This window comes from Chelon labrosus, assembly GCF_963514085.1.
Source record: "Chelon labrosus genome assembly, chromosome: 3".
Taxonomy (NCBI): domain Eukaryota; kingdom Metazoa; phylum Chordata; class Actinopteri; order Mugiliformes; family Mugilidae; genus Chelon; species Chelon labrosus.
The window spans coordinates 27425885-27440748 of record NC_140339.1 but is presented as its reverse complement, the minus strand read 5'-3'; the positions used below and the strand labels follow the sequence as shown (position 1 = coordinate 27440748).

General features: G+C 41.0%; 2 protein-coding genes across 2 annotated transcripts; one reads left to right on the top strand and one right to left on the bottom strand.

Moving 5' to 3' along the window:
* Positions 1-163: 163 nt before the first annotated feature.
* znf414 (zinc finger protein 414) lies at positions 164-2996 on the top strand. The gene is made up of 5 exons (XM_084541978.1): positions 164-278; positions 515-625; positions 1168-1273; positions 1369-1901; positions 2212-2996. The coding sequence occupies exons 1-5, from the start codon at positions 227-229 to the stop codon at positions 2382-2384; spliced, it is 975 nt and encodes a 324-aa protein (XP_084398104.1). The 5' UTR covers positions 164-226; the 3' UTR covers positions 2385-2996.
* A 279-nt stretch (positions 2997-3275) lies between these two features.
* Positions 3276-14427, bottom strand: mtch2 (mitochondrial carrier homolog 2). Its single transcript, XM_084541980.1, has 13 exons — positions 14056-14427; positions 12429-12513; positions 10381-10487; positions 9447-9473; positions 6449-6505; positions 6263-6320; positions 6045-6096; positions 5891-5950; positions 5163-5256; positions 4455-4502; positions 4308-4375; positions 4162-4237; positions 3276-4021 (listed from the first exon to the last, which is right to left on the bottom strand). The coding sequence occupies exons 1-13, from the start codon at positions 14140-14142 to the stop codon at positions 3935-3937; spliced, it is 906 nt and encodes a 301-aa protein (XP_084398106.1). The 5' UTR covers positions 14143-14427; the 3' UTR covers positions 3276-3934.
* Between the last annotated feature and the right edge of the window lie 437 nt (positions 14428-14864).

Below are 14864 nucleotides of genomic sequence, written 5' to 3'. Positions count from 1 at the left end.
TTTTGCAGGAGAGCCATAAACTAAGCTTTGAGTGTATGTTAGTATGAGTCAAAAGGTGGCCCAGCAGTTCTATAATATATTTTTCTTTGCCAACTCAAGGTTAAACGCTTGCGCAGTGTGTCGTTTTAGCGGAAATACAGTTGTACGCATGCGCCGTAGTCCTGTTGTAGTCCGTTCCTGAGCTTCCTCTGTTGTCGTCCGTGCAGAACTGAAGTTGTCTGCTACTATGAAGTCACCTGGCAGCCCCGTCTCCCAAGCATCTGAAAATGGAAACGAAGGTGTGTAGCTGAGCTGACATTTAACAGACAGACTCCCAGTTCTTTGCGTTTTGTCGCCGTTATTCTCGACAGCGCGGACGTTAGCTGGGGCCGAGTTATGAGGGGCAAACCAGCTAGCTGGCACGATAAGATGCTCCTGATGAGCTCCTAAGTTATTGGCGCGATTTACATTGTTTGTGTCACAAAAAAAAAACGATTTTTAGGACTTTCTCTGAAGTCTTGTTTGCTCGTTTCAGGGAACAAAAGGGTGTTGTGTCCATTGCATGGGTGCAAGCGGGTGTATACAGACACAGGCGCTCTGGAGAGCCACATCAAGGACCATGATATCCCAGCTCAGTCTCTTCCTGGTGAGACCCCCTCTCTGGACGAGCATGTGTGAACAGCAGCAATGTTTAAGTTTACTATGAGAAGTTGACAATTATCACACGCTAGTCATAACCATAAGCACTTAGTGGGGGCCTTTGTGTCCTATGGGTTGAGGGGAGGGGCCTCTGTGGATCATCCCACAGATACTTGATCAGTTTGGGATCTAGGGAATTACTACAGAGTGCATCCCACTCACTTTACCAGTGATTATGACCAGTCAGTCATAAACATATGGCTAATCACTGTACAAAATGTGGTAATTGCCACCTGATCTGAATGGAGCTTTACTCGTGGGCCTAATTCCAAGTAAAGGCAGCCCATAAAAACATGCAACAGTGCATAGTTTTTTGTTTTTTTTTAAATTGATATACAGGCAGTGGAAGTATTTTGTATCGGAGTGTGAGAAACATTTAGTCTGTTTGATAATGTAAAGTGGCTTCAGTGATTTGGTTTGGACATGAGTGATGAGGGGTTGTGAGAGGAGCTGCATCACATCAGATGAACACTGTGTGTCCCTCCCCAGGTAAGGTGTTACTGTGCTCCACCGTCGGCTGCAGTAGTTCCTTCCCCAACATGCAGAAGCTGATGGAACATATGAGGCATCACCATAAACCCAACATTTTCTTTCAGTGAGTTGGCTTTTGTTATTTTGTCTCAACAGCTGGTGTGTTTTGAATTCATTGGGACAAGTGTGTTGAACTGTGTACGCTTGTTTTTCTTAAAGGTGTGAGAGCTGTCGCACTAAATTACGGTCTTACCGTGGCCTCCTAACTCACCTGCACACCTGTTCCAAAGTGCCACGGGGCAAAGCAAAGCCTGCTGAAGCAGCACCTCCTCAGCCTGCTGCTTTGCCCAACCTACAAATGGACCAGGACCCCCAACAGTTGGAGCCAGTGTCTGCACCACAGCAGGTGCATTCTGTAATTCCAGTTCCAGATCCTGGATCCTTTCCTGCGCCTCAGATAGACTCCACCCCCCCAACTCATCTGCACACTGCCCCCGTTTTGCCTCTTCCTGAGGCTTCCCCTCAGCTATCTTCTGAGCAGCTCACGGAGGTAACTTCCCAGCCTTCTGTCACATATGAAGACTCTAATCTGCCTCCCCCTGTTAACCTGGAACCGAAAGCAGCTCCCGAAGCTCCAGATGCACAGGGTCATCACCAGACACAGAATAGGTCTCCAGAGCCGGTCTATCCTGCTGCAGGACCAGCTCCTCGCTCTCCTCCTGGGTCACCAGCTGTCTGGAAGAAGACTCAAGGTGAGCCTCTCCTCCTACTCTCACTTAAACACACAGTCGTTCCCTACCACACTAAAAGGCTCCCCTAAACTACATACATAAACTCACGCTGCCCACATGTGGTCAGGCAGCTGTGGGGATAATTAGGGTTTTGCCCATCAGGTTTTTTTGCTTTCAGACCTTTTAATATTCCGTAGCCAGTCACTATGTAGTTTTTTTCCCATTTCAATGGTCTGTGAAGCGTTTAAAGCACTCACCTCTGCTCAAGACCCAAAAGACTTGTAGTGCAGTGCTGATGTTTAATCTGTTCTGACATCCTTCAACGCATTAGGTATGACCTGCAACAGACGCATCCTTTGGGAGCACACCAGAGGACGCTACACATGTGTCCAGTGTGGCCACATGGTGACCAACCGCAAGGATATGACTCAACACATCAACAGTCAACACAGCAGTAACAAAGCTGTAGCTGAAGACACAGGAAGCTCCACCACTAACACATAATGTAACAACTCTCATCTGTTTGTGAAGGAGTTCTTTACGTGTCTGACACACGCAGCATGTTGTAGAGAATGCCCAAAGGCTTTGCAGCTCTAATCTGAAAAGGCTTCTTTAGTTCTTAAAAGACTGGTGGGAGACATTGCCTGTGATTTTTAAGACAGATATGCTGTGGAGTTGTCATTCACTGATGGGATAATTTGCTGTAAATTAAAGGAGTGAATGCTATCAGTCTTTCTTCGCTGCCTGGAGCATAGGCTTAAACACTCATCAGTCGTGATTTGCTGTAAAGTACTTGCTGGAGATGGAATGGATATTGCGTGCCTGCACCATTTTAACTGCTGTTTCTCCATTTGATATAAAACATGAATAAACTGTGTTCAGATATCATACCAGGTCTGTTCCTCTATGCACCAAGCCCAATAATTCCTACTGTAGATGCGAATCTTAACAAACATGTCAATAACTTATGAAAATGGTTGATCATAATTTGTATCAAACAGGAAGAAACAATGTTTGTGTTTGGGATCATTTTAACCATACAGTAATTCACAATTTGTGGAGCAGGACGATGTTTTTGAGGTTGAATGCGTTCATAGTAATGCTGTGTGATGTGTTTTAGGGCTGCGACTTGCAGTCCATTAAGCAAAGTCATAGGTATGAGTCACTTTAGTTCTTTTCCTGGTCCCGTTCTCTAAAAAGATGATAGTATATGCTAGGACATTTGGGGGTTTTGGAGTGAAGGTTGGTTATTTTTGAAGAGGTTGCCTTGTGTTCTGGCTTTCTTTTTAATGTTTTCTTTAATAACTGCGACTGCTGACAATACCAGCATCGAGGTGCATGTATTGTTTCGCATTCTTTTTCATTATCATACATCTTTACAAGAAAGAAAAGGTCAAAAAAAGTCTGTTTTTATTTAGGTAAATCAGAATGAATTTGATACAAGCACTTGATTGTATAGAATGCCAGAGTTTAGTCCATGCCTCTGCACCTCTATACAAGCTCCCAGACAACCATGACCGCTTTCTCATTTTCATTAGTATCACATCCGCCCAGCAGTAAGCTTTACAGCAACTAACACATCAAGACAATACCACATGACGAGGTCCCACTGAATTGCCACATGCAGACTGAAGTGCTGTTTTCAAACACACTCCATCGTGTTGATGAAGGATTAGCAATAGATAATCTATATATATATTAAAAACAAAAAAAAAAAAAAGAATCAGTGTAGGGGGCACTTACACAATTGTCAAATTTGCCAAAACATTATTATTATTATTAACAGTATTATCCTCCCACCAGTGTACAGGTAGGGTTTAAAGAACTGTCTTTCTACTTGTTTCCATTGTGTTCCAGCCCTGCAGTTTAAATCTGTCAAGTTCTGTTAATTAAACAAAGCAATTGTTTTTATTTCAGATGGTAGCAGGCTGTTAAGTAAAGAAAGTCATAGTAAACAAGTGCATACAAAAAAAAAGATTAAGTGCCGACTGTTCAACCCCCCCCAAGCAATGTTGATATTATCACAACTATATTCGTCTCAGTTGTCTGGGGGTTTAAAAAAATCTCTTCTGGTCAATTGCGTACATCTTTCCTGCTGGAATCTTCCGGAAGAATAAACTGTTGCCTCTGCTCATGTTGCCCTGTAATGCAAAGTGATGAGAACTGTTAGTACCACCAGGAAACTCAGTTAACCAGCATGTCTTTTTACTCAGTGAGGCCTTCTGTTTTTATCTCCTCTGTGCTGCTCTTCTGAGATTTTGTGAGTTTGTGACATAGTTACCTCTCTGCTTAGATGCCTCCAGCAGTCCACCCAGGTGGGATATACTGATGCATAGGGAGGCAGGCCTCCCCCGAGCCTGACGGGACAGTGGAAACATGAGTCTGCTTGGTCCGACACTTAGTAGATTTCACAAAATGCCAACTCACCCGCAGTTATTGACAGCCATGAGATTTGACACCAAAACAAAAGGGTATGTGAGCATACTGGCAAAGAACTGAAAGAAAGAGAAAGAGGAACAGGATCATAAGACGGCTCCAGACAGACTAGTGCCTTGCTGATGGTTTCAGTCTTACCCCAGTCACAGCCTGAGAGCAGTTCTTGATTTCTCCTGTGTGACTCATCTGAGCAGAAAAAGAACAAGAGCATTAATGGACGACCGCTAAACAAACTGGTGCATGATGGGTGTCTGTGTAATGTTCTGGTTATGTTAAATGACTAACTGCAGTGTTGGGTTATTATTGGGGACGGATGTGGCTCAGTAGGTGGAGCAGGATGTCAGCAAACCTGAGGACTAGTGAAACATGCCACATGCTGAAGTGTCCTTGAGCAAGTTGCTCCCAGTGCTTGTTGTGTGATTTTGTAGATGTGTCACTGTGACTGTAAAGTGCTGTGGGTGGAACAGAAGACCATTTACAATGACCATAATAGGGATTAGTATTTGAAGATCAGCATTGGGGCTGATCGAGACATTGTCAAAATAAATGGACTGAGCGAGTAGCCAGCATGATCTTCTTGATTAGTTTTACCACTAATCAAAACCAAAACCAAACATTTAGGAATGTGTCTAAGCATGTCTGCAGTATGCAAATAACCAGATACAAAAAGAGAGCTGATAAAACTATTCTCCAGAATATTGTGTTGTGTTTGAACAGAACCATCACGTCTCAGGTTATCTGCATTTACTAAAAACCTGGTAGTATATGCAGAAATGTGTATTTCAGAGCACTATAGTCCTCAAACAAAACCCCTATTTATGAAACAGACCCCTTAACTGGACTTACTGAGTCATCAATGGCATATGTATTGATGAGGTGGGCCAGCATGTTACAAATCCACAGAGACAACACATCTCCCAGCAGGCGAGGGATCAATCCACTGCAACAAAGCATAACATTACTGCTGTATATCTAGGCATTGCATATAATGGACACATCCTGTAACCTCTGAGTATGTGCACACAGACTGTTCTGGGTTCTTAGGTTCCCCTATTTAATAATAAAGTAAAACATAGTATTACAAGTTCCTGAATTTGGCCATCCATGGATGTCTAATTCTTGATCAGCAGCTCCAGTTGGAGGATTTCTCTTGCAAATTACCCAAAGATGTACGGTGCAAATATTCAATAATATTCTATTCATATATTGCTAATAACAATCAGAACCCAAAGAAAACCCAAGAGCAAGAAACAAATGTCTCTTAAACAGGAAGAAACCTTGAGCAGAACCCATCTTATATGGGGAAGCCAATCTGCTTGAAGCAGAGAAAAAGAGGGAGGTGTGGAGGAGAAGAGGTTATTGGGAGCTCTTTTACCATGGAGCTCAATGACCTGTCAGCAACCTATTCTTGTGTATACAGAGTACTCTTCCAAAAATTTAAAGTGGATCTGTGTACATGTATTTACATACTGTAGAGCTGAGATGATGAAATCCTTAACTACCAACACTTTAATAACACAATATGAGCACTACAGATGTGCTGATCATGTTCTGCCACAAAAAGTCAAACTTACGCAAAGAAACCCAGTATGCCTTCTTCTCTGTAGACTGTTAGGATGGAATCAAAAACCCCGCTGAAAACAGAAGGATTTTATTTTTTTTTTTAAAGGTTTTGACAATTTTCATGGCTTCTTAGTAGGGTGCATGTCTGAAACATTTTGACTTTACCTGTATTTTGTTTCTCTCCCAATAAACTGGACCATACATCGCAAAGTAATCACTGAAAAACAAATGGAGGAAAACATATTTGATATATAACCACACACATTCAAACGCTGAAATGCCAAAACACACAAAGCTCTCTAACAGTCTTGAAGCTATCATATAAATAATGCTGCAGTGAGAGGGATAAAGTCATCTGACAGATGCAGAGTATCAGGGTGTACCGTGAAAGGGGTGCGTGACGACGGTGGCACAGGAACGAGCGATCATTTCTTTGGTTGTCTGTAGAAAAAGACAAAATAAATCAATTGGGATTTAACTTTGCCTGGTGATGCTCAAGGGGGAATTCTTTGGCTTCTCTCTAGAATACTATGTGGTTGAGACGTCTTGTAGTAGGATACATTTCTTACCTCATTAACAACATACTGTAGTGAGCCCTCCGCAGCCTTCTGCTGGCCGCTAAATTCCTGGAGAACAGAGACAAAGTTCAGCATCAGCTACATTTCATTGCAGATTGTCTTTATTAGACATAGTCGAGGTAGAACTTCGGACAAGGACAACGACATAAAGGATGACATGCAAAGGTCCCTAGTCACACTTGAACTGAAGACAATTTATGGAATCCATTATGGAATCCACAAATATCCAACTATGACTATAACCTTGGCTCTGTATGACACAGATCAACAGATCTAAAATGAAACCATGTGCTATTGAAGTGAAGACTGCTAAAACAGTCTCAACCCATCAAGTCTTTGACCCCACTAAACCTCTGAAGATGTGTTGTGGCCTCTGACACCAAGACGTTAGCAGCAGATCCTTTATTTCATTTCACATGTCAGTAGTAATGTACAGGCTGATCGTTGTATGTCAGTTGTTTTACGGATTACAACCATTTTATAGACAGCACCTTATTTTTAGGGGTTCAAATGTAACTAGGCAAATAAACAATCCTGTATGAAACATTATTGTTATTTTTGTTTTTGCTGGGAATTCTTTGCGGGCCTGGAGTCTGGAAGCCATCAAAGGGGAGATTTTTGATCAGGTCTTTACAACACCTGTTATCATTTGTTTCACAGTGCCACTAGAAGCCAGGCATACCCACACCATCACACTACCTACACCCTGTTGAGTTTTAACAAAAACAAAATAAATAAAAAGCCGTTGTTATGCATATTTTTGACCAAGTCTAAATGTATTCTTGAGGCTTATAAGTAGTTTAACCCCTACCATTCAGTATTGCTGAGATCTAAAAGTGGCTCATCACATGTTGCGCTTTATGTGCTGCACCACATTGAGGATGTGGCGGGGAACCCTAAAACTGAAACTGTAGACAGGCATACACAACGCAATTTATGTTTTTATTCACTATATATACCTTGAATAAGTAACAGTTTGCTATCATTGTAGCACAAGCGGTTTCCTGACAGCACAGCTATAACTGTCATCGACCTGGGGGTATTTTGTTACTGTCAAGTATCTTCAAATGGTCTTAGGTTTGAGTCCCTACGCTGGTGTAAAACTACAGAGGCAGCATCCTATATCAACCAGGAGGTGGCAGTATATATACATTCAACAACTGGACCCTGCTCTGGTTGACAGTCGGTTAACCTGTCAACATATTTTTTCACAGTCTCAAAGCTTTTGATAAGACTTTGTTGGAAAATAGTTTTCACATTTAATGCTTATATTTGTGTTGTATGATATTCCCTAGTGACATACCACTGCTCATTATATTCAGTGGTTTGTTCCTCTACATTTAAGTTAAGCGTTAAGTTGCTCGGAGCCTGTTTTTTATTTTTTTATTTTCATGACTGCTAGTTCAAAATATTCTACATGATTTTTAAAACATACAAAAACCTGGTCATGTAGAGGGACTGTTGGTCCAGCGGTCTTTTTAACTGACACAAGGGCTTATCATTTGAAGATGCAGCATTTTGGCCAACCAAAATAGATAAACACATTTCTTTCCTTCATTTATGCATTGATATCTTACCCCTGTGTGTTAAATGAGAAACTCCTTCATTCACAGAGCTTGATTTATAAAAGACCCCAGTCACTTGCTACCACGATTAAGTAGGCCTACGATATTATTGAAATAAATGAAATCCAAACATCAGTAGGCCATATTAAAGAATCGCACCAATGGTATTACAAACTGAATTACTTGTTTTTTAAAATTGTTATTCAGTATGATTTCGGATGAGCCACTTTTCAATCTCTGTGCCTCTTTCTGTATGTGCTATATATGATGGAATAATGTCCACGAAACAACATTTGACTAATGCGAGCGTCTGAAAATACAATACTGTGTTTAAAAATAGTAGTAAATTCCTTCAGTTTGGATGTGAATACCCTCAAATTAACCCATTTACAGCACTTCCAGACCATACTCACTATTCAACTGTAACCGGAATACATTTTTGTTAAGCTACACATTTATATTATCAAGGAATATGTCAGTGTCCACAAATATATGGCCCTGACTGCATCGTCTTTGTGAATCATCAATTGAGAATAAGAAGCAGAGGTAAACTAAAACTAATTTGCCATAGGCATCTTGAGAAAGTGGCTGCATCATAATAACCTACTCCTGAGGGGAGTATGTAGACTTTTTAGATTTTACATTTTTCATTAAAAAAAAAAAAAATATCACAACAAACGTAAATCATAGCATACTTTTTGCACCTATAATTTCAAATATACAGTGCCACTAAAAACACGTGTACACCCCTGATCAGCTGTGATTGGCATCTCCTGTATACAGCCCTCTTCTGGTCTCTCCACAGATATTCTATGGGGTTCAAGCTGGGCCCACTCCAAAACATTTTTTGTTTTTTGATGTGTGAAGGTTCTATGGTCAAAATTGAATGGTACTCGGAGGTGTTCTTGATTCTATTTTCACTGAAGTCCCAGTTTAGCTCAAGATAAGCAGCCCCAAAATACAATGCTCTCAGTACCATTTGTCACAGTGCATCAGCCCTAACCTAAGCAATACCTTTCAACAAAGACATGCTTTTGATTCAAGCTCTTTGCTCCTAATTGCTCTTGTCGTAGTGCGCAATCAAGAAGTGTGTCACGTCATCACATCAGGTGAAGACAGGTGTGTGCCATTTCACATGAGCTTGATAAGAATTTGACATGGAGCACATCCACATAGCCAGTGATGAAGCAGTGTGCACACTTATGCAGTTATGTTATTCTACATGTTTTATCTTTTCTCTGTGTGTAGGTTGTACAGGTGCAGGTTGTACTTTTAACATTCAGTGTGAAGTTCTGATATTATTCATCTTTGTTTCATTTCTATTAAATCACAAGCACTTGCTGTTTTAAAATGCAACATTTTGGGTGGTGTTGGTGTCAATTAGCAGAATGTACATTAGATCCTGCTGTTCTAAGCATAATTACCTGAAGAATGCCTTGTTCGTGACATTTCTGTAAGAAAGCAGAAAATAAAATGATGAGACAATCTGAAGTAGCCTGCTCACAGATGTTTAATTTGGCAACGACCTTCAGACTTAACTTGCTGACAATGGGACAATCAGAAGCCATTTGTATCTAGATTACGCAGGAGGAGGCTTGGTGGGTTTATAGAATTGTACCTTCACAACTGCCCACATGGCAGTGCTACATCTTTGGATTATATGAAACATTTAGCATGAGCTATCTGTCACTTTAGAACATCCTTATATAATCAGATAATTAGCCTGTATGTTTTGCATGATGACTGCTGGAAGCATTAGAAGCCAAGAAATTAGCTCATGCCTCTTTCAAAATACATTGTCTGGCCAAAAAAAAAAAAAAAAAAGGCGCTACCTGGATTTAACTAAGCAAATAGGTAGGAGCCTCCTATTGAATAATTACTGCATGGGTGATTATCTTTCATCCGGCAATAAGTTATTTAACCCCAACTGATGCAATGAGCCGCTTCTCATTTCTTAAAACAACCATGTTGAAAGACACATCCTGTGGTCGTGGAAAATATGTTAGTCTGTTTGAGAAGGGTTACATCATTGGCATGCATCAAGCAGAGAAAACATCTAAGGAGATTGAAGAAACTACTAAAATTGGGTTAAGAACTGTCCAACACATTATTAAAAACTGGAAGGATAGTGGGGAAACATCGTCTTTGAGGAAGAAATGTGATTGGAAAAAAAATCCTGATTGATCGTGATCGGCCATCACTTAAACGTTTAGTGAAATCATATCAAAGAAAAACAACAGTAGAACTCAGGGCTATGTTTAATAAATGAAAGTAAGAGCATTCCCACACATACAATGCGAAGGCAAATCAAGGGATTGGGACTGAACAGCTGTGTAGCCTTAAGAAAACCAAACCTACCTGCACAACTTTGCTGTGCACAACTGTTCCAACGGTGCCAGCACAGAGCCTTGGAGCGAGCCCTTTGAAGAGACCCACTTTTCCATCAATCTTAATGATGTGTTTTGCTGAAATGTCAGAAAATACACAGCAGTTTAAGTTATAAAATACATTTCAAACAGGTACAGATGACTTAAAAGAATTATTAAAAATATAGTAGCACAGCTATAAAGATATTAGCATTTTACTCAAGCGTCATTGTTAGCAAACTCATAACAAAAATGAAATGTAGCATCAAACTCCAGTTGCACCAGCTGTACAAACACCCCCTCATATGAGTAGGCTGGGAGTGATTTGAAACTTTAAGGACTAAGTCTCATGTCTTATCAGAGGATGGTGTAACGTGAAAAGTCTTGAGCAGGTGTCATGGTAACGATAAAGACATTGATACAATGGGGCGTTTAACATAGGTGTTCAGGTGTAAGGGACTGGTAAGAGACTGCACCAATTCACTTGATATAAAGCATACGGCGAAAGAACTTAGTGGGGGAACTTTGTTTCAGCAGGGCTGATTTGTTGGTGTTATGAGTGCAGTGGCATCATGTCATTGTTCTGCTATTGTTGATAGCTGTTGTTGTTGGTATTGTTGTTGTTAGGGCACCACTATCTGAACTCAAGGGTTACAGCAGAAAAAATATTAGGATCTTGTTTATACCGTTACAGCCAAACAGTTACACATATTGAAAATGGATTGAAAGCCTTTTCAAATAATAGACATACCTTAAGAATGGTAAATAATATGCAAATATATTATTAATCGATTAAATTAAAAAGGACTGTTTACATTTGTGTATAAGATGTATAGGATTTATTCAAAGATGTACGTTTACTGGACTCTTAAGAAATTTCTAAACACACTATCATCCTCAACTGCGCAGGTAACCCTTAAGTCTTAACAGCTGGATTTTCAAGGAAAGTTTTCTTTTCTCAAGCTTCTCATTTCCCACTAGTAACGTCTCCATCTCCATCCATACGATTTCTTTCTCTAGAAGAACAAGATTGGAGATCCAGGTTATTTCTTGTACATCAGGCTGATGCAGAGGCTGTTTTTTTCGGAGCTGTCTGTGGTGCTGAAAGTGGGTGAGGGTTCACTAGAAGAAGTGCAGCTTCGTTAGCGTAAAATAAAACTTGCCATGTTTGCGAATATATTTTACAGAGGCCGTTATGCCTTCATGACAACTTGAGTTTCTGCTGCATAGCTGGCACTAGTGTCACAGCCTGTTAAACCGTTAAAAGCTATAGTGTCTTCTCAAAACACATCGATGATGATGGTGCTGTTGGTTGAGATTTTCTAGGAAGGCGTCCTGCACCCATTGGATTTGAGCAGACTCTTTTGGCCACCTAAAGGTCTGATTGGTCTGGTTTTCTCACCTCCGCCAACTTCCTATTCCCCCTCTGCTCTATTGACTGCTGTCAGATGACTTGTTGATGGCATTTTATTTACATTCTAAAAACATACCTGTACCTAGCGTATAGTTTAATATTTTTTCTTGTTTCACTATCCGAGTGATTAAATCTTCCCTTTTTCGACTCGGCATTCATATTTTAATCTTTATTGGTGTGAGTTAAGATAAGGTAAATAACCATTGCAACATGACAATTGTAGCAATCACTGCTGCGCTAGAATGTTTAAGCATGGGCGTGCATCTTCTACTCAGGGCTTATCAGCATCTAGTCATAGTTTTACATTACGGTATGAATATTTATCACAAGGCTTCCTGTAGCTGACCCTGACCCAGATGTAGGGCTTACACCTAACTGTTTTACATCCAGCCCCAGTGGTGTACTGTAACACATGACAAGCTATGAAACAGGTTTTCTCCTGAGGTGAAAGAGATGCTTTTGGTGAGTTGGAGCAAGACAACACTGCAAGGAACCTAGATTTGATAACAAAGGCTGTCCAATCAGGAACATTTGTCCCACGTAATGATCAATCACAGAACAATAGTATATCAGTAAACATCAGGCCGAGGCCGTGTGAAAACAATAGAACACAGGGTCTGACTCACCATAAGCAAACAGTCCAGGCAGTTGGTGCACTTGTCTGCCGAACAGGTTTCTGCCCAGAGTGGGGGGAAGTGGCTCATGTCCTACCTGCTCACACACACACAGTCAATTAGTAAATATACTCCCACAGATTGAACACTTGTCTGGTTTTATTCTGATACAACTAATGCAGGGGACAAACTACAAGATTTTCTGACAGATTTTACCCACAATTCCCAGTCGGGCAAAGCCTGCACAGTCGACATGGGTAGATGGCACAAAAATCTGTTGGTGTATGAGGGGAACAGACTGGACCCGACCTCAGTCCCACCAATCAAACCAGTTTGAATTTTTTGGAGCCAAATCTGGACGCAATTGGTAGTGTGATCTGATAACCGACCCAACTGGAAACACATGTTGCCAACAGCCATTGAGAAAGAGAGGGTGGCACATCCACAAATTACATCAGAAAACGACAGGAAGTAGCAGGACTGTCCAAACAACAACGGTGTCAAGTGTGTGATTCTCAGTCTTCCAGTCGTCATACAAAAATCTGATAAACCCAATGTGTTAGTGTGTACTCCTTCTCTTTTCAAAATCTGTAAATACTTTGAAAATTGTGTAGTGTGTCCCCAGCTTAACTTGTTGCCATATTGTCACATTGGTTTTGCTTTCATTTTCTAGTCTTCATATAACGCAAAAAATGTCCTCTGTGTGCAGCTGAACTGGTATTAAATCAAGCTGCAAAACCAACAACGTTAGCTAAATGATTAACGATATTTTACCTAGTTAGTAAGCAAATGTTGGTACAGCTTACAAGCTATCCCAGTGGGCTAAATAGCGACGGTAAATAATTGACATAGACGCCCCAATCTTTTGCCAGCAATGGAGCCACGATTATTTCAGATTTGGCAAGAGCCCTGGCGCCTGTGAGCTAACAATAAAACAGTATGTGACTGACGAACAACCATCACCTTAGCTCGGCCATGACCTTTTAACTCAAACCAACGGAGTGACTGTGTGTAAAGCTTTCAGGGGTGAGGAATAATCACGTCGTCACTTTAGAGAAATATCTTAAAATACAGCAACACAGAAGATATTAGCAGAGCGGCTAGTCGGTCGACAGCTAACTAGCTGACGCGTCTAGCAGTTCGATACATGACAAGCTAACAGCCTTATGCTGCAAGACAGCGAGTTGTGTAGCTATACTGAAGTATGTCTCGAGACGAAAAATACCCTTGGACATTCCCCGCTCACAACATAAACGAAACCGCATTTCAGTGGAAATCTCAGACATGGCTTCCTCCCACTACAAAGTATTTTAGAAACAGAAGGTCACGGGGACAACAGACGGACCAACAAGCTGATAAGGTTACCGGAACATTTACAGCTACTAGTACGTATATGCTAAATAAAGAGTGATTTTGATTCATGAAATGTCTGAAGTCGGGTTGTAGGCTACACTGCACACTCATGAGCGAAACATTAAACGGTGTTTTTTTTGTTTGTTTGTTTTTTAAAATGCGGTTGACATATCCCTCTTCCCTAGCCATTTACGTTACACAGTATTTAAAGCATGCAAACGTAGCTAAAGCAGCCTCGGGACCGCTAACATGTTCACAGCATATGCGAGGACACTTCCTCTCTTACCTGGATCAGGACTTTAATATACATCAGAGGATGGGAGAGGACGGTGAGCCCTGACCCCAACAATATTTGGCCACACGTGTCCGCCATTTTTGGAGAGACTAGGGAAGACAGGAAATTCTCCTTTTTCTTCTTGCATCTGGGAGCCGATAGCGACTACATGTTATCTCATTTGAAGCGTGTCGCCATCTAGCGTTTGCAAGCGGGAAGGCGCCTCATTTTTTATCTTCATGACAGGTGTCAGGCTGGATTAAAGGGCGTTTTTTTCAGTATGCGTTCTTGTCTGTGCTTGTGTTCTTGTGAAAAGTCGTCCTCAGTTGTTCCCCTAGTTCTTTTCTAACCCAGTGGCACACCCAGGGTGGAGGCATAATAAGCCTTACTTTGTAGGAGTTGAAACAGAAGAGTGGAGGACAGAATATATGATCACTTTGTGAAATAAAAGTTCAAATGACCTCTGGACTATACTGGGCTTCTCAAATGCAGACCAACAGGAGGGACTTGTAATCAAGATAAAGACCCTTACTACTGAAGCCAGGATGCTGTGATGTAAGGCAGACACTTATGTATGTATCTCTTTCACAAACAAAAAGTGATGATTGGATCGGATAGTATCATATCGTATCGTATCATATCGTATCGTATCGTATCGTATCGTATCGTGGCCTAGCATAGCATAGCATAGCATAGCATAGCATATCCTATCATACTGCAGGATTTTCAACAAAGCAATACAATACAGCTGATTCAGCTTAGATTTCAGCATTTTCAGCAACCACATCACATCTTCTCCATGGAACAGCATTCAGTGCAAC